General features: G+C 35.7%; 1 protein-coding gene across 8 annotated transcripts in view; it reads left to right on the plus strand.

Moving 5' to 3' along the window:
- Nucleotides 1-21,001, plus strand: part of agap1 (ArfGAP with GTPase domain, ankyrin repeat and PH domain 1) — a 159,539-nt gene that overhangs the window by 39,192 nt on the left and 99,346 nt on the right. For 5 of the 8 annotated variants that reach the window (XM_055008573.1, XM_055008568.1, XM_055008571.1 and 2 more), the window contains exons 4-7: nt 8,166-8,180; nt 12,296-12,381; nt 14,610-14,751; nt 18,170-18,304. In XM_055008573.1, the coding sequence (XP_054864548.1) occupies nt 8,166-8,180; nt 12,296-12,381; nt 14,610-14,751; nt 18,170-18,304 (378 nt within the window). The remainder of the gene's footprint in view (nt 1-8,165; nt 8,181-12,295; nt 12,382-14,609; nt 14,752-18,169; nt 18,305-21,001) is intronic. The other 3 variants (XM_055008574.1, XM_055008575.1, XM_055008570.1) reach the window with 1 other exon arrangement.

Below are 21,001 nucleotides of genomic sequence, written 5' to 3' on the forward strand. Positions count from 1 at the left end.
TGGGTTGAGCTTTAGACGGTTTAGACTGGTTTTGTTTGTGGTTTTGGGCTTAATTCTAGAGAGGTTTAGAGTGGTTTTGCACAGGTTTTGGGCTTGATTTTAGACCTTGGGTGTGAACTTGGTTACGTTCTTTGTTTTGTACTGGGTTTTGACATTATTTTAGACAGTTTTTTAGAGGTTTAGGGACTGGTTTTGTTCTTGGTTTTGGACTTAATTCTAGGTTTTGGGCTTGACTTTAGACTGGTTTTGGACAGATTTGAGACTGGCTTTGTTGTTGAGTTCAGACTGGCTTCTGTCTGGTTTTATACTAGTTTACTTGAAGGAGATGCCGTCTTGTTAAAACCCCTCAGAACTCGTCCGTCTTTGTGCTGTAGCTTCTGTTTCTTGGTTCTGTGTGATCGGTTCTTCTTGGCTCCTCAGATTAACCTCAGATTAACGTTCTGCTGGAACCGTCTGAACTGTGACGGCTTTGTGGGCTGAAGCTGGGTGGGCAGCAAAGTTTTCTTCCTAAACAAAGTCTGTTTGATGGTTTTCAGGCTCTAAATATACAAAGAGGTCAGGAAGGTTAATGAGCTGCAGCTCCTCTGTGAACCGACAACAACCCCCAAACCAAACACAAACCAAACGCAAACCAAACACAAACCAAACACTAACATGAGCTTTAGTCACTGTGGGGCGGCTACTCCTGTCACAGAGTAAAGATCTCTAGAAAACCTACCAGACGGGTTTCAGACTCATTTTAGACTGGTTCAGTTCTTGACTTTAGACTGGTATTGGACTGGTTTTGGACTGGTATCAGACTGGTTTTGGACTGGTATCAGACTGGTTTTAAACTGGTTACAGACTAGGCTTGATTTAGGTTTTTGGTTCAGTTTCTGTCACAGTTTCAGACTTAGATTTGTTGACTGGTTTAGATTTGGTTTTGGACTGGTTTTAGACCTATTTTAGACCAGTTTAGTTCTTGATTTTGGACTGGTATCAGACTGGTTTTAAACGGGTTACAGACTAGGCTTGATTTAGGTTTTTGGTTCAGTTTCTGTCACAGTTTCAGACTTAGATTTGTTGACTGGTTTAGATTTGGTTTTGGACTGGTTTTAGACCTATTTTAGACCAGTTTAGTTCTTGATTTTGGACTGGTATCAGACTGGTTTTGAACATGCTTTTAGGTGTGTTTTAAACTGGTTTCAGCCACGCAAATGTGTCCATATTGAAGAAGATTTTCTCACATTTTAACACCAGTTTTGAACTGGTTTTAGAATGATTTTCTACTTGTTTTAAAATGGTTTTCTACTGGTTTTAAACTGGTGTGAGATTTGTTTTGGACTTGACATGGGAATGGTTTTACACTGGTTGCAAACTGGATTTTTGGACTTGGTTCGGTTTTAGACTGGTTTAGGATGACATTAGACTGGTTTACGTTGGTTTAGGTTGGTTTTAGACAGGTATAGGATGATTTTAGATTGGTTTAGATTGGTTTTAGACAGGTATAGGATGATTTTAGATTGGTTTAGGTTGGTTTTAGACAGGTATAGGATGATTTTAGATTGGTTTAGGTTGGTTTTAGACAGGTATAGGATGATTTTAGATTGGTTTAGGTTGGTTTTAAATTGATTTAGGTAGGTTTTAGGCTGGTTTTTGTTCTTGATATTGGACTTGGATTTGGACTTGTTTTCAAAAGGTTTTTATTTCTGACTTTATGCTGGTTTTAGGCTCATCTCAGAATGGTTTTGAACTGGTCTCTTCTTGGTACAAGGCTGGTTTTGAACTGGTTTTAGAAGGTTGTTTTTTTAAGGTTTTCTGATTGTGATTTGAATCTGGTTTTATACTGATCTGTTGTTGCTTTTAGACTAGTTTTGAACTTAGTTGTTAAATGGTTTTTGAAGGGTTTTCTTGACTTGTTTTGGATTTGACATGGGAATAATTTTAAACTGGTTTTGAGCTGGATTTTACACTTGGTTTGGACTGGTTTAAAACTCATACTGGACTTGGTTTAGATCAGATTTTTAACTGGTTTTGTTCTTGGTCCTGAAAAAGTCATGACCAGATACTGAACATATTTTAGTAAATCAGTTTGAACTGCAGCTGCTGCAGGGTTAGTGTCTTTGATCACAGTGAATAAGTTCTATTCACATAAATCCATTTATAAACTGGTTCCAGAGATAAAAACATGAAATAAAAGCTTCTTCTGTCTCATTGTTGTGTTTGATCTGAAATTCAAAAACCAAAAATAGCAAAAAACATCAGTTTGACTCTGAGCTGAGAATTAATCTGAATAAATACAATCTGAATGTTAAAAAATAAACAGAATGAATTTACATTAAGAAATCTAGCCACAAATAGAAGCCCTGCTATGATCATACATATTCAGAATTATGCTAATCTCTGCTGCTTTCAGAGGTTTGAATAAAAGAAACTATTCATGTAGTGAAGGAAAACTGGTGTGAAAAATATTACGATGAACTTTACTTGATGATATCAATGATAATAAAAAGATTCTAAATGAATCTTCTCAAATGAAATTTAAAGATTTGACTAATTTATACATTTTAGTGTTGCACACCATTAATTAATTAGTGTTTCTGGTCCCTAAAATGTCATAAAATGGTGAAAAGTTGGATTTGTGTTTCCCAAAAGTCAAATGATAATTATCATGTTTCATTTACTGTCATTAGAGTCAAAAATGTGCAGATTATCACACTAAGGCATAAAACCCTGAATATTAAAGCACTGAAGTGTGAAAAAAACAACTAAATTTCAAAGCACAAAAATAGAAGTTGAAAACCTGGATATTAATGCACTAAAATCTTTAAAACCTGAATATTATTGTACTAAAGAGTCAATAACTTGGATATTAATGTAATAAACTGTCAATAACTTGTATATTAATGTAGTAAAGAGTCAGTAACTTGGATACTAATGTAGTAAAGAGTCAATAACTTGGATATTAATGTAATAAACAGTCAATAACTTGTATATTAATGTAGTAAAGAGTCAATAACTTGGATATTAATGTAGTAAAGAGTCAATAACTTGGATATTAATGTAGTAAAGAGTCTAAAACCTGGATATTAATGTAGTAAAGAGTCTAAAACCTGGATATTAATGTAGTAAAGAGTCTAAAACCTGGATATTAATGTAGTAAAGAGTCTAAAACCTCGATATTAATGAACTAAAGAGTCTAAAACCTGGATATTAATGTAGTAAAGAGTCTAAAACCTGGATATTAATGTAGTAAAGAGTCTAAAACCTGGATATTAATGAACTAAAGAGCCTAAAACCTGGATATTAATGTAGTAAAGAGTCAAAAACCTGGATATTAATGAACTAAAGAGTCTAAAAGCTGGATATTAATGAACTAAAGAGTCTAAAACCTGGCTATTAATGTGGTAAAGAGCTTAAAACCTGGATATTAATGTAGTAAAGAGTCTAAAACCTGGATATTAATGAACTAAAGAGCTTAAAACCTGGATATTAATGTAGTAAAGAGTCAAAAACCTGGATATTAATGAACTAAAGAGTCTAAAAGCTGGATATTAATGAACTAAAGAGTCTAAAACCTGGATATTAATGTAGTAAATACATTGTCAGTAGGTCAAACTTATCGCCCTCTGGTGTCAGCTTGTCAGAAACTGTTTTCATTAAAAGCAGAAAAACATATATGTCCTGCTGACAATAGGCCGTGGGCCACATGCAGAGTGGTGCAGCTCTATAATCTGTACAAAACCAGTCTAATCATTAACCCCAAATTAGTTCAAAACCAAGAATAAACTAGTCTAAAAACCAGTCTACAATCTGCACAAAACCAGTCCAAAACCAAGAACAAAACTGTTTGAAAACCAAGCCCAAAATTAGTCTAGAACTCATCTAAAATCAGTCCAGAACCACCAGTCCAAAATACAGAACAAAACCAGTTGAAAAACCTGTCTAGAATTTAGTCCAAAATCTGGTCCAAAACCAAGCTTAAATCAGTCCACAACCAGTTGAAAACAGTCTGTAATCTGTACAAAAAAGTTTAATATTAAACCCAAAATGAGTCCAAACCCAAGAACAAATTAGTCTAAAATCAAGCCCACAATTTGTCTGACAATGGCTCTAAAACTAGTCTAAAATCAGTTCAGAACCAACAAAGAACAAAAGCAGTCAAAAAAGACCAGTTTAATCTTAAACCCAAAATGAGTCCAAAACCAAGAACAAACAAGTGTAAAAAACAGTCTAGGATCTGCACAAAACCAGTCCCAAAACTGAATCTAAGAATCATCTAGAATTAAGTCCAGAACCAGGAACAGAACCATTAAACCCAGTTTAAGCTGGAGTGTAAAGCCGGAGTAGTCTGATAGATCCAGGCCTGGAACCTGGAGGGTCCCTGAGGTGTTGAATCTGGTTTTCTGCTAAATGCCCTCCGGTCTGCTGCCCTAATTACCCCTCAGCTCTGCCAGGAGCTTTGATCTGGAAGCAGAAGAGCCCCGTTAGCTAGCGCTAGTGTAGCATCAGAAGGAGGGAAACCGGCTTGTTGTTCTGAAATTCCTGCCGTCTAAAAATACGCCGAAGCCCGGATTCCCATGGAGATCGATTGGAGCAGAGCTGGAGGCTGGCGAGCGGCGAAGCGACCGCGAAGCCACCAACCAGAACTATTCTTAGGCTGCTGCAGTCAGGAAGGAGGCCTGGCTTCAACGGGGGCTGCATTCAGGGACAGTCGGACATCCCAGCGTTCAGATTGTTGTTTCTGAAAACAAAACACTGAGATTTCAGAAAATAAAACTCAATTACAGAGTCAAAGGAAAAGAGGAAATATGAACAGATCCAAGTCTGAAATCAGTTTAAAAACAACAAAATCCAGTCCAAGCATGAGCTAAAACCAAGTGAAAAAACTTGTCTAAAACCAGTCCCAAACCAGTATAAAACCAGTCCAAAAACAAATCCAGAACCAGTATAAAACCAGTCCAAATCCTAGTCCCAAAACCAAACTCAAACCAAGTACAGAAACAAATAGAAACCTTGTCTATCAACTCAAAAAATCCATTGAAAACTAGTCTAAAACCAGATCTAGAAACAGCCCAATAACCAAACCCAAAATCAAGTCCAAACCTGGTTTCAAACCAGTTCAGCACCAGTCTCAAACCAAGTCTAAAAACAAACATTAACCTTGTCTAACATCAACTCAAAAATTAATCGAAAAGTAATCTAAAACCAAATCCAAAACTGGACTACAACCTGTTCCCAGAACCAAACACAAACCGGTCTAAAACCAAATCCAGCATCAGCCAAAAACTAGTCTCAAGTCCAAAACTAAGTCCGAAACAAGTTCCCATAAACCTGGTGTAACACAAAATCCAAAACCAAGTCCAACAGCAGCCTAAAACTAGTCTCAAACCAAGTTCAAAGCAAATTCCTAAACCAGTCAAAAACCTGCTCTTACACCTAGTCTAAAACCAGTATAAAAACCAGGCCAAGAGCATTTTCAAATCTGTGCCAAAAACAGTGGGAAACCAGTCCAAAACAGAACAAAACCTGATCCAAAACCAAGAACAAACTAGTCTACAAACCAGTCTATAATCTGCACAAAACTAGTGCAAAATAAAGAACAAAACCAGTCTAAAATCAAGTCTAAAACTTGTTTAAAACTGGTCAAATGCTAAATCCAAAATCACTCTTAAACCAGAGTCTACAAATAATCCAGGACCAAGTCCAAAACCAGGTTTATAAAAGTCTAATTCCAAATTGTGTCTAACAAAAGGTCCAAAGCCAGTATAAAACCTAAAGCCAAGTCCAGAACCAGTCCACAGCCGCTCTAAAACCAATCCCAAAAACCATGTCTAAAAATGGTCTAAAAGTTATTCCCAACAAAAATCCCAAACTGGTTTAAGTCCAAAACTAGCCTCAACTAGTCCAAAATCATCCAAAAACTAGTCTCAAACCAAATTCCTAAACCAGTCCTGAACCAGGTCAACCCCTGCTCTTATACCAAGTCTAACCGCAGTATAAAACCAGTCTAAACCATCAGTGTGTTGCTGTTAAACAATCAGAATTCTCTCCAGACTTCTGTTTATAAAATGTGCTCCTATTTGTGCTGCGTTCAAGGACAGTCAGACATCCCAGGGTTTAGGTTGTTTCTGAAGACTAAACACTGATGAATAACAGGGTTAAAGGAAAACAGATCCCAGACCAGTCCTGCTCAAGTTCTAACTGTAAAAATGTTTTCATGTAGAATCATGTTTTGTCCGAGTGTCAGTGAACACACCGCCTGACCACAGAAACATAAAGGTCAGTGAACGTCCACGGAGATGAAAACGCCTCAGAACCTCCGTTAAAAGACGGAGCTCTGGCTGGGAAATCACCAGAGCTGTGGTTTGTTCTGCTGCCAAACTAGAAACAAACTGTGGAAGAACCTCGGCAGAGTTCAGCTTCGTTTTCTCACCTGCAGCTGAAACTGTGAGAAAAAAACAAGAAGTTTAAAGTCACACTGGAAGTATATTTAAACCAGAAACGTCTCAGGAACCAGAGGGAACAACTGGATCAGTGATTCACCCGAGGGTTTACTTCCACATCAGTAGGACTGGGACAATCCAGGATAAAACCTAAATGAAACTGAGACCAAAACCAGTTAAAACATGTTCAGAACCAGTTAATACATGTTCAAAACCAGTTTAAATGTGTTCAAAACCAATTTAAACACGTTCAGGACCGGTTTAAATGTGTTCAGAACCAGTTTAAATGTGTTCAAAACCAGTTTAAATGTGTTCAAGGCCAGCCTTAAACCAGTCTAAAAACAAACTTGGAGCCAGTATTAAACAGGTCTGAAACCAGGTCTAGACCTGCGTAAAAGAGGTCCAGAATCAATCCTAACCAAGTCAAAAAGCAATTGAGAAACAAGTCCAAAACCCATTTTAGAAGTAGTCCAAAACCTCCATAAAACAGGTCTGAAACCAGTTCTAAAGCAGTCCTAACAGTTCCTGAAAGGAACTGAAAAAAACAGTTAAAAAACAGATCCAAAACCAGGTCGAGACCTGCCTAAATGAAGTCCAAAACCAGTCTTGAACCAGTCCAAGAACACTTTACAAACAAGTCCAAAACTAGATCAGAATTAGTCTAAAACAAGTTCTAAAAAGTAGTCCTGGACCAGTCCTACATCAATATTAAATAAGTCTGAACTCGGGTCAGATCAGTCCTAAACCAGTCATAAAGACTTCTGCAAACCAAGTCGAAAAACAAGTCCTAAACCAGGTGGGAATCTACAAGAAGCAAATTTAAAATTGGTCTTAAACCAGTCCAACGACATTCTTTAAACAAGTCCAGGACTTGCTTGAAAACAACCATAAAACCAGTCTACAAAAAGTCCAAAACCAAGTAAAAGACATGTCCAACATCATTATCAAACACGTCCAAACCTCAGCCAAAAACAGGTCTAAAACCGTCTAGAAACAGTCTAGTACAGTTAGTCCAAAACTGGCTCCAAACCAAGTTCAAAAACCAGCATTTACCAGTCTAATACCACATCCATGAGCAGTTTTAAACCAGGTCTAAAACGAGACCCTCACCAGTCTAGAACTGAGTCCAATTCAGGTAAAACAAGTTCAAAACCATCAAAAGACAAATCCAGAACTAATCTGAAACTAGTCTGGAACAATTATTAAAAGGGGTCTTAAACTGGTCCAAAAGACATCTAAAAACAAGTCCAAGACCTGCTCAAAAACAAGTCCCAAGTCACTGTAAGACCAGTAAAATATCAGTCCTGGACCAGTCAAAAACCAGTCTGGAAACAAGTCCAGAACCACCTGAAAATCTGCAGCAAACAAGACCAGAACCAAAGCCTGAACCAGTTTAAAACCAAGTCCAAAACTAGTCTTAATCTCAAACCAGTTTAAAACCAAGTCCAACACTAGTCTTAGTCTCGAACCAGTTTAAAACCACGTCTTGAACCAGTCTTTATCCAGTCTTAGATGGAGCTCTGGTGCTTCAGTCTACATAAAACATGGTGGACGTTGGCGTGATCTGATCCAGCCTCTTCTTCCTCTTCCTCTTCTTCTTCTTCTTCCTCTTCCTCTTCTTCTTCCTCTTCTCCTTCTTCTTGGATCTCCTGAGGATGAACCCTGCATGCTGCATTAACTGAGTCTTTGATGTGTTTTTTTCCTGTTTTTCTTCTTCTTCTTTCCCGGCTGCTCTTAAAGCTGACGTGGATGCAGGTAACTATGCTCTGCTTTACCTTCCTCCTTCATCCATCACCGATCCATTGATCACTGATCACCGATCCATTGATCATCGATCCATTGATTCTGTCTGCGGCCCGTCGGGTTCGGTTCAGGTTCAGCTTAATCCAGATTTTTGCAGTTCATTTCTTTAGAATTTCCAAAAAGTTTCCTCAAGTTAGACGTCATTTATTCCGCAGACCTGAAGGTTTAACGTCCAACGACAAACTAAGAGTTACTCTGGTTCCAGTTTGAGGCATTTTTGTCTCATATCTCTCATTTTTTTGTCACTTTGTCTCATTTTTCTTGTTTCAATCTTGTCTCCTTTTTCTCATTTTATGTCTCATTTTTCTTATATTTTGCCAGTTTTTTTGTTGTAACATGTTTGTCTCATTTAGTATCTGATTTTTCTTTTTTTCTCGTTTTTTGTCTCATTTTTAACAAAATTTTGTCTCATTTTTGTTTTGTGCCATTTAGTGTCTCGTTTTTCTTGTTTTCAATGTATTTTCTTATTTTTTTTCCTCATTTTGCGTCTCACTTTTCTTTTTCAGTCTAGTTTTTCTGGTTTTGTATCTCATTTTTTTTTTGTCTCATTTTTGTCGTTTTCTGTCCGTCTGAGTAAATCTGACAGATTTTACTCAAAAACAAAAGTGATGATCAGTGATGTGATGAGAAATAACGGTGAAAGTTTCACGTTTTTATCTAGAATCCAGTCATCATGATACTGCCACCGCCATGCTTCAGGCCGATACGTTCATTTAAACGGCCTCAAGTTCCAATGTGAGATAAAAGCTGCTGAGTTGACGATTCACCTGCAAACACCTGAAGCTGCTGAACCTGAAGCTGAACGCGATTGGCCGCTTCAACTGTAGCTCCGCCCCTCACATCTCCATGACAACAACACAAACTGAGACTCAACCCGATCGATACGACCAGTAGATCGTAGCTCCGTTTGTTCAATGTTTGTTTGTGTTTTAAGAAGAATCTTCTCTAGACTCCTGATCAGAAAGTGTTTTTAATTAACCTCCAGTAGCTTTATGAATGATCGGAGTTCTACCAGAACCTCCTCAGAACATCTGGTTCTTCATCTCCAGTAGCTTTATTAATGATCAGAGTTCTACCAGAACCTCCTCAGAACATCTGGTTCTTCATCTCCAGTAGCTTTATTAATGGTCAGAGTTCTACTAGAACCTCCTCAGAACATCTGGTTCTTCATCTCCAGTAACTTTATCAATGATCAGAGTTCTACCATCATACTGGGAATATCTCCAGAGTTCCAGGTCCTTGAAGTCCATAGAGGTGGGTCCAGATTCATCACTTTTTAATGGACTTTTTCCATCATTTCAACAGTAAAAGTCCCCACAAACCTGAGCATTGTGTTTCTGTTTCTGTTTAAGTTCAGGCTTTAAAAGCCAGGCAGCAGATATTAATCAGTGATCTGTACAGTTGTCGGTAGGTCTGCTCTAGAACTTTCTCCAGTTGTTGGTAGGTCTACTCTAGAACTTTCTCCAGTTGTTGGTAGGTCTACTCTAGAACTTTCTCCAGTTGTTGGTAGGTCTACTCTATAACTTCCTACAGTTGTTGGTAGGTCTACTCTGGAACTTTCTCCAGTTGTTGGTAGGTCTACTCTAGAACTTCCTACAGTTGTCGGTGGGTCTACTCTAGAACTTTCTCCAGTTGTCAGTAGATCTGGTCTAGAACTTTACAGTTGTCGGTAGGTCTACTCTAGAACTTTCTACAGTTGTTGGTAGATCTACTCTAGAACTTCACAGTTGTTGGTAGGTCTACTCTAGAACTTTACAGTTGTCGGTAGGTCTGCTCTAGAACTTTCTCCAGTTGTCGGTAGGTCTAATCTAGAACTTTCTCCAGTTGTCGGTGGGTCTGCTCTAGAACTTTCTCCAGTTGTCGGTGGGTCTACTCTAGAACTTTCTCCAGTTGTCGGTGGGTCTACTCTAGAACTTTCTCCAGTTGTCGGTGGGTCTACTCTAGAACTTTCTCCAGTTGTCGGTAGGTCTACTCTAGAACTTTACAGTTGTCGGTAGGTCTACTCTAGAACTTTCTCCAGTTGTCGGTAGGTGCACTCTAGAACTTTCTCCAGTTGTCGGTGGGTCTACTCTAGAACTTTCTCCAGTTGTTGGTAGGTCTACTCTAGAACTTTTGGACATGTTTTAATAACTTGGTTTTCAACAGATTTTTCAATAGTTTTTTGACTGTTGTTTCACTTTTTTGTTGGAATTTTGACTGTTTTTTGACTGATTTTGGACAGATTTAACTTTGTGTTTTTAAACCTGATTATGAACTGGTTTCAGACTGTTCTTTGGCTGGTTTTGGACTTTTGTTTGACTTTTTTGTTGGTTTTTGACTGGTTTTGAACATTATTTTGGACAGATTTTGTACCATTATTATTTTTATTATTATCATTACTTGATAAACAACTGATCTTGGACTGATTTTGGACAGATGTTTTAATAACCTGGTTTTGACCAGGTTTGAGACAGTTTTTGGATTTCTGTTGGACTTTTTGACTTGGCTTTGGACAGATGCTTGACTTTTCTTTTTTAAGCCTCATTTTGAACTGGTTTACGACTGTCCTTCGACTGGGTTTGGACTTTAGTTTAACTTGGTCATAGACTGGTTTTGGACTTAATTTTGGACAGATTTTTGTATTATTATTATTATTTGGTTAACGACTGGTTTGTGACTGGTCTTGGACTGGTTTTTGTACTGGTTTTTGACTGTTTTACTGAGTCATGAGCCTGGTTTTGGATCTGGTCTTGGACTGGTTTGGGACAGCTTTTTTGTTTGGTAATGGTAGTTTTTTGGAGTTGGTTAACAGCTGTTTTAGGCTGGTTTTGGACAGACGTTTGATCTTTTTGTTATGCTTGGCATTGGAATTGGTTTTTGGACTTTATTTTGTGCTATTATTATTATTATTATTATTTGGTAAATGACTTTTTTGACTGGTCTTGGACTGGTTTCTTTATTATTATGATTTTTATTATTATTACTGGATAAACGGATGGTTTTTGACTGGTTTTGGACAGATGTTTTAATAACCTGTTATAAACTGGTTTAAGACTTTTGTTTGACTTTTTTTTGGTTGGTTTTTGACTGGTTTTATCCTGTATACTGGACAGATGTTTGATTTTCTTTTTTTTTTTTTTACCTGGTCTTGGACTTGGTTTTAGTCTGTTTTGGACTGGTTCTGGACTGTTTCACTTGATTTTAGGCTGATATTTGACCTGGTTTAAGTCGTGGACTGGTGTTAGACTGTTTTTATTATCATTATTTGGTAATCGACTGGTTTTTGACTCAGTGATGGACCTGTTGTGAACTGGTTTTGGACAGACATTTGACTTCTGTTTTTTTTTTAAATTTGGTTTTAGTCATTGTTTGTTATTTTGAACTGGTTATGGTCTGGGTCTATTCCTGGTTCTAGTTCTGATCTTGTTCTGGTCTGATTCTGGTTCTGGTTCTGGGTCTGATCTGGTTCTGGTTCTGGTCCCATCCTCCCCTCCACAGTCTAAATGTGAGTTTTGTAGTCTTTAATGTGGAACTTTAACTTCCTGACTCTGAGTCTCATCAGACATCAGCTGAGGAACCAAAATAACTTCTGGACGCCGTTTTTAGCCTCAGTCACTTCCTGTAAACCCTCAGGACGAGGCCCGACCGCCGCTCTGGATTTAGATCCATCGCTGCAGAAGGTTTAACCCTCCGAAGGCCGAATGAAGTCCTGCAGCTCCGAGGAAAACCGCCCAGAACCAGAACTAAACATAAACATACAGAAAAACTGGAGTCGATTTGGTTTATTTTGGCTGCAGTTTGTCTGAAAACTCTGTGAATTTTTCAGACCTGGATGTTGATCAGAGCTGAGTCAGTCGAAGCTCCACGGATTCACAGAGAAACTCAGAGTTTTTAGTTTTCTTCAGAATTTAATTCGAGCAAATGGCTTATTTTTTGGCATTTTTAAATTAAAAACATAAGTCCTTTTACGTGTTTGTTTGAGCTTCAGGTTTTTAGTTCGTCGCCTGCATCCGATCAATGGATTCACTGTCCTGTACTGACTATTGATCACTGACTTTTGATTATTGATTATTGATTGCTGTGTGCAGGAGGTCGCTTTAAGAAGGAGATGGTGGTGGACGGTCAGAGTCACCTGCTGCTGATCAGAGATGAAGGAGGCCCCCCAGAGGCTCAGGTAGGAACTGCAGCAACAAAAATAAGAAATATTCACAGAATATTCAGATGTTTCTGTGACTTTTAGGTAGAAACTGCTTCCATTTAATTAAAAAATTCATCAATTTAATAGTACATGTTTAAAGAAAAAAATGTAACATTTATTAATTAATTTTAGAGAAAAAAATTCCACTATTTATTCATGAATTTAAATATTTCAGCTTTTAACTAATTTTAGGTGAAAATTTTAACCACTTATTCATTACTTTGATGTAAATATTGTGTCCATTTATTAATTAATTTTAAGTAAAACATTTTAACAGTTTAATGATAAATCTAAAGAAAAAAAATCAATTTACTAATTAGTTTTAAGTAAAAATTTTAAGCAATTTAATCGTAAATTTAAAGAAAGAAATTAATATTAATTAATTTTAAGTAATTCTCAGATCAATATTCTTGACTTTCATTAAATATTTCATCTGTTCATGAATTTTTTCTGCAAAAAAATTTAACCAATTATTTGTGGTCTTTTGGTAGAAGTGGCTCATAAATTCTAATTAAATATTTCAGCTTTTTATTCATAAAATATAGTTTTAAATGATTCAACAATTAAATAAGTTTCAGGTTTAAATGTGAAGGTTTTAAAATGAATTTCAGGTAAAATTTTTATTCTTTATTGATGAATTTCAGGTAAAAACTGTTTTCATCAGTGGTGAATATTTTTACTGACAGTATTTAATAAATTAAAACTCATTTATTTCACTATTTCTTGTTGTTTTTCTGCTTTAAATGTTTAAAATCTGGGTCATAAACTGACCAGAGACTCTCCTGATGTCTCGACTCAAACCTGATGAATAATTCAGATTCTCTTCTTTGTTTATCTGATTCTTCAGTTCCACAGAAACCTTCAGAAAATGTCTCAGAAATGCAAAAATTCTCCATTTTAAGCTTCATCTGCAGACGTCAATCCAAAAAAAATGAAATTAAAAAGCTCTAAAATAATAAAAATGTCATTTTGGGGTGTTTTTTTTGTGTAATTTCACTAAATAAATGAGATATTTCTTCATTTCTCTGCTGTTTATCCTGTTAAATCATTAAAAAACAACATTTTTAAGTGGAATTAACGACAAAATCCTTCATATTCTGATTTATTTGATCTTTTCCTGGTAGTTTTGTGTCACATTTAGGCTGTTTTGCATCATTTTGTTGTTGTTTTTTCTATTTTTCGTCTCATTTTTGAGTTGTTTAGCATTTTGGGGGCTTTTGTATATCTCTTTCTTGTCATTTTTATCTAATAAGTGTTTTGTGTGCCTTTTGGGTCATTTTATGCATCATTTTGCTCATTTATATCTCTTTGTGCCATATGTTGGTTGTGTTACATCTATTTTTGGCTGTTTTGTCTATTTTGTGTCTCATAGTGTTGGTTTTGTCTCTCTTTGTGGTTGTTTTTCGTCCCATCATGGGCATTTTTGTGTCACAATTTGATCGTTTTGCATCACTTTGCTGCTCTTTTGGGTCTCTGAAGTTATTTTATGTCTCATTTTGTTCATCTTGCATCTTTTTGTGCAACAAAAAAGATGCAAAGCAACAAAAATGAGATGGAAAATAGCAAAAACATGTAAGATGATTAAATTGTGACACAAATTCACCAAAATGAGACAAAAAACAGCCAGAAAGAAACACAAAATCAGCAATATGTGATCACAAAGAAACAAAATGACAACAAAAAGATACAAAACGACCAAAATGGGACAAAAAATAACCAGAAAGAGACAGAAAATGAGCAAGAAAGGGCAAAATTATATGCAAAAGATATGCAAAAATCAGAATTTCACCTCGTGGGATTAATAAGGGATAATAAAATGTAAAAAAAAAAGAATAAAAATTACAACGAAAAAGATGCAAAAACAACAAAAACGTAACATAGAACGATAAAAATGGGACAAAATTGGGACAGAATTTTTCTGAGTCGACTGTTTTTTTCCGTCGTATTTTCATGATTTCACCAAGAAACTGAGAATTTTTCATTTCTTCCAGAATCTAGTTTCCTAAAAATGTAGATTTTTGGTGAATTTTTCTTGTTTTTCTTTACTTATTTTCTGATGTAACTGAAGGTAACAAACGATGCGTTCGAGGACCGTGGGGAAGTGTCAGTGTCCTGGTTTGTTTCTCTGATTAATGTTGTTGTTTTTTTGTTAATAAAGATGTTGGTGTAAATAATGTTGTGTTTTTCTCTCGTTGTGTCTCCAGTTTGCGTTGTGGGTCGACGCCGTCATCTTCGTCTTCAGTCTGGAGGATGAGATCAGCTTCCAGACGGTTTATCACTACTTCAGCCGCCTGGCCGGCTTCAGGAACACAGCCGAGCTGCCGCTGGTGCTGGTCGGCACGCAGGGTAATCAATAACCGCTAATCAATAACCAGTAACCAATAACCACTAATCACTAACCAATAACCAGTAACCAATAACCAATAATCAATAACCAGTAATCAATAACCGCTAATCACTAATCAATAACCAGTAATTAATAACCACTAATCAATAACCAGTAATCACTAACCAATAACCACTAATCACTAATCAGTAAGCAGTAATTAATAACCGCTAATCACTAATCAGTAACCAGTAATTAATAACCACTAATCAATAACCAGTAATCACTAACCAATAACCACTAATCACTAATCAGTAAGCAGTAATTAATAACCGCTAATCAATAACCAGTAATCACTAACCAATAACCACTAATCAATAACCGCTAATCACTAATCAGTAAGCAGTAATTAATAACCGCTAATCACTAATCAATAACCAGTAATTAATAACCACTAATCAATAACCAGTAATCACTAACCAATAACCACTAATCAATAACCGCTAATCACTAATCAGTAAGCAGTAATTAATAACCGCTAATCACTAATCAGTAAGCAGTAATTAATAACCGCTAATCACTAATCAGTAAGCAGTAATTAATAACCGCTAATCACTAATCAGTAAGCAGTAATTAATAACCGCTAATCACTAATCAGTAAGCAGTAATTAATAACCGCTAATCACTAATCAGTAAGCAGTAATTAATAACCGCTAATCACTAATCAGTAAGCAGTAATTAATAACCGCTAATCACTAATCAGTAAGCAGTAATTAATAACCGCTAATCACTAACCACTAACGGGCGTTAGTTAGTATCTGCTGCCGTCTGCTGAGGCTCTGCTGCCATCTAGTGTCCAACAAACACAACTACAGCCTCGTTTAACCCACAGAAAACCTCACAAATCACAAATTTATTCCAGTTTTTATTCCAGATTTACTGTTTTTACTCATTCAGGCGTTTCGGGCATCTTTATTTGTTTACATTTTCTGAAATGAATCACTGAAAATGAGGATAAAATGAGCAAAATGAGATTTAAAATGATAATAAACAGATAAAATACCAAAAAAAAGCTAAATAAAACCACCGTTTGACACAAATTGACCAGAACGGAGCAAAAAGTTTAAAAAAAATGACCACAAAGAGACACAAAATCTAGAATATGTGCAACACACTGACAGAAATTAGACAAAATATGACAATAAAGAGATAAAATGGCGAGAAAAGGGTACATATCAACCAAAATATGGAACAAAAAACCATCATAAAGACAAACAAAATGATTTAAAATGAGCAAAATGAGACATAAAATTACTTCGGAGATAAAAAACAATCCAACTGTGACACAAAACAATCAAAACAAGATAAAAAAAAGTGAAACTAAATTACCAAAATGACACACTAAAGAGACAAAATAACGTCAAAACCACGCAAGACAAGCAAACTGACACAAAATGATCAAAGTGGAACAAAAGCAGCAGCAAAAACACAAAAAACCAACAAGAGGAGGCACAAAAAGATGCAGAACAACAAAAACATGAGGCACAATTAACTACAAATGGATATAAAAGTTCCAAAATGGGGTAAAACACAAAAATAAAGAGACACAATGGCTACAAAAATATGCAAAATTACCAAAATGTTACACAAAAACCTTCAAAACGGAGCAAAAACAACCAAAAAGAAATTTAAAATGACCAAAATTTGACATAAAAATGCCAGAAATTGAGCAAAAACGGACGAAAAACTTCCAAAAAAAAGACTCAATATGAGCTAAAATCAAAATACGAGACAAAACATCAACATTTTCTGGCTTCAGCTGCTTAAATGTGAAGATTTTCTGCTCTTCTTTTTGTCTTCAGGTTAAAAATTAAAGCTTTATCTGCAGTTAAACCTTTTTATTTACATTTATTAGACTTAAATGAATAAAAACAGCTGCAGTAGCGTGAGTCAACCAGCAGATGGCGACAAAGCATCACTAAAACATGAAACCTCAGAGATAAAAACTAAATCACTGCAGTCTGAATGTTCTAAACAGGTTCTAGAGGAACGTTCTGCACTCTGTTGGAGGAAAAAGACATAAAATAACCTTTAAGAGACACAAAATCAACAATATTAAACACAAAATGAACAAAACAAGATGTAAAATGAGCATAAACAGACAAAGGTGGCAATAAAAAGATGCAAAACAACCAAGATTTACCACAAACTGACTAAAATGGAGCAAAAATCCCATAAAGACATAAAAAAATATTAAAAATAACCACAAAACGGTGACAAAATGATGCAAAATAATTGAAATGTGCCACAAAATCTGACAAAAAACACTAAGAAAGAGACATAAAATGACCACAAACACAGAATAAGACCAAAAACCCTGATAAAATGGTGTCAAATATATGTAAAATAACCAAAATGGGACACAAAAACGCATGAAATGGTGACAAAAATACTTAAAAAGACTGAAATGTGACTCGAAACTACCACAAAAAGATGTAAAATGACCAAAATATGAGCTCAAACTACCAAAAAAATGTATAAAATGACCAAAATATGAGATAAAACTCCCACAAATATGTAGAAAATGACCAAAATAGGTACAAAATGACCAAAATATGAAATAAAACTCCCACAAATATGTAGAAAATTACCAAAATATGAGGTAAAACTACCATAAAAAGAGACACATTGTGCATGACGAGACACATTTTGGTCGTTTTGTGTCTTACATTGTTGGTTTAGTTTTTCTTAATGGCCGTTCTACGTCTCATTGTGTTAGTTTCGTCACATTTTGGTTGTTTTGCATCTTTTCGTTGCCATTTTGTGTCTTTGTGCTTGCTTTGTGTCTCGTTTCAGCCATTTTGTGTCTTGTTTCGTCGATCTAAAACGTGTTGCAGGAGCTCTGGGAGCAGAGCATCGACTCAACACAAAGAAACAATGTCAGGTTTTTAAAAAAACAAGGCCGGATTTAGTGTTTTTTGGGAGTCAGATGTGACTAAACTGGGCTCAGTGTTTCCAATTCTAAAAGTTCTTGGTTGAACTGCAGGTAGTGTATCCATAGAAACACGGATTTATTCAGTTTTACAGCTTCTGGATTGGACGTCTGTTTGGGGATTTTTTTGGACACAGATATTAGTAAAATTACTTTTTGTTTGCAATACTGAAAGTTCTGGGCTGTGCACTCTGTAAACATGATTTTATTCAGTTTTACAGCGTCTGTCAGATAAAACGAGGCTGGATTTTGTGTTTTTGGATACAGATGTGACTAAACTGACTTTTTGTTTACAATTCTAAAAGTTCTTGGTTGAACTGCAGGCTGTGTATCCACAGAAACATTAATTTTCTCAGGTTTTCCAGCCTCTTCCAGATGAATCGAGGCTGTACTGTGTGTTTTCCGGACCACCCTCTGGTAAACCAGTGTGTGTTTTGTGTTTGCAGACGCCATCAGCTCGGCCAACCCGCGGGTCATCGACGACAGCCGGGCCAGGAAGCTGTCCAGCGACCTGAAGCGCTGCACCTACTACGAGACCTGCGCCACCTACGGGCTGAACGTGGAACGAGTCTTCCAGGACGGTAAGTTCCAGTCCTCTGGGAAGGTGACTTTGCTCCCCCCTCCTCACCCTCCTCACCCTCCTCACCCCACTAATCACCCCTCAATTAAGCATTAAATGGAGCCGCTCGGCTATTTAGCTCAGACCTCGGTGCAGTTAAGTTTTATCTCGGACTCCCCGACGGGATTAATAAACGAGCCGGACATTACGGCGGGAGGAAGGACGAGGAGGAGGACGGTGTCCGGAGAACACGAGGTCCTCGCTGACCCACACACAGGCTGCAGAGAAACGCACAGACACGCACAAAAACGCACAAAAACGCACAGAAACGCATAGAAACGCACAAAAACACACAAAAATAACCTAAAATACTCATAAAATACAGTAAAATAAACAAAAAACACACAAAAACGCACAGAAACGCATAGAAACGCACAAAAACACACAAAAATAACCTAAAATACTCATAAAATACAGTAAAATAAACAAAAAACACACAAAAACACACAGAAACGCACAGAAACGCACAAAAAACACAAAAATACACAAAAATACACAAAAACACACAAAAATACAGAAAAACACAAAAATACACACAAAAAACACAAAAAACACAGAAACACACAAAAACATAAAAATCACACAAAAATACACTCGAAAACGCACAAAAACACACAGAAAGGCACAAAAACACACAAAAATACACAAAAATACACACAAAAACATACAAACATACAAAAACACACAAATATACACAAAAATAGATTAAATCCGCTTAAATACACTAAAATACACAAAAAACACAAAAATACATTAAAATAGAAACTAGAATACACAAAAATACACAATAACACAAAAAACTCACAATAACACACAGAAATACACAATAACACAAAAAAACCACCCAAAAACACTCAAAAATACACACAAAACCAGACATTAAACAGGCTGGTAGCAGGTAAACAGATGATGAAAAACTAACACAGAGACACAAAACCTGAATAAAAAGACATGAGACCTTCAATATTAGAGACAAAATCTTAAGTATACGACATAAAACTCCCCTAAAAAGACACAAAATCTGCATAAAAAGACTGAAAAACTGAAAATACACTATATAAGATATAAAAACTACAATATGAGGCATACAATACCATAAAAAGACCAAAAATCTGCAATATGAGACATAAAACTTTCTGTCTTTTTACCATAAGAAGACATAAAACTAGCATAATAAACTGAAAATCTACTCCAGAAGAAATAAAACCTACAATATGAGACTTAAAATAACACAAAAAGACTAAAAATCTACAATGTGAGACACAGAAATACTATTAAGGGTCAGATTAGAGACAAATTACTATAAACAAACACAAAACCTGCAATATGAGACATAAAATCCTCATTAGGAGACACAAAACTACCATAAAAACACCAAAAATCTGCAGTACAACATGTAAAATCTACAATATGAGACATAAAAAAAACCCAAAACTGTTATAAAAAGAGCTAAAATTAACATAGAAAGACTCAGAATCTACAATGAGTCTTTTTGTTGTAGTTTTGTGTCACATTTTGGTTTTTAGTTGTTAGAATTTTATCTCTTCTGTTATATTTTGGTTATTTTACGTCTATTAGTCACCCTTTTATTAGTTTTTTTCATCTCATTTTCGTGGTTTTGTGTCATATTTAGGTTATTTTCTGCTTGTTTGTGGTTTTTTTGTCTCATTTTGGTCAGTTTTGATCTTTTTGTTGATAATTTATCTCTTTTGTGTCATATTTTTGTTGTTTTACATATTTTTTTTCACCATTTTATCAATTTTTCATCTCATTTTGGTGCATTTTACATATATTTGTCAACATTTGCTTTTTCATCTCATTTGGGTGGTTTTATGTCATATTTTAGTTATTTATACATTTTTACTATTTTATCAGTTTTCTCATTTCATTTTGGATATTTTGCATTTGTCACCTTTTTAAATGTTTTTTTTTTTTTTAAATCTGATTTTGGTGTTTTTGTGTCACATTTTGGTAATTTTCCATCTTTTTGTTGCTAATTTATCTCTTTTGTGTCATCTTTTTGTCATCATTTTATCAGTTTTTGTCTCATTTTGATGGTTTTGTATCATTTTTAGGTTATTTTACGTATATTTGGGGTGCTTTTGTGTGTCATTTTGGTTATTTTATGTTTATTTTTCAACATTTCATCAGTTTTCTCTTCTGATTTTGGTGTTTTTTTCCATCTCATTTTCGTGGTTTTGTGTCATATTTAGGTTATTTTACGTACATTTGTCATCATTTAATCTGTTTTCTTGTCTTGTTTTATTTTACGTGTTTGTCGCCATTTAATGTTTTTTTGTCTTATTTTATTTTATATACATTTGTCACCATTTCATCTGTTTTTCATCTCATTTTGGTGGTTTTGTGTCATATTTAAGTTATTTTCCGTCTATTTGTCACTATTTAGTCTGTTATCTCGTCTCATTTAGGTTATTTTCCATCTATTTGTCACCATTTCGTCTGCTTTTCACCTCATTTTGGTGGTTTATGTGTCATATTTAGGTTATTTTCCGTCTATTTGTCACCATTTCGTCTGTTTTTCATCTTATTTTGCTGCCCGTTGCCTCTTACTTCCTGTTTGGGGTGTAATTTCCCTGTGAGCGTCCGATCGGAGGTAGAAGTGGAGTTTGAGCTGCGACCTGCCGACCGTGAAGCTCAG

This window comes from Amphiprion ocellaris, chromosome 24 (genome assembly GCF_022539595.1).
Source record: "Amphiprion ocellaris isolate individual 3 ecotype Okinawa chromosome 24, ASM2253959v1, whole genome shotgun sequence".
Taxonomy (NCBI): Eukaryota; Metazoa; Chordata; class Actinopteri; family Pomacentridae; genus Amphiprion; species Amphiprion ocellaris.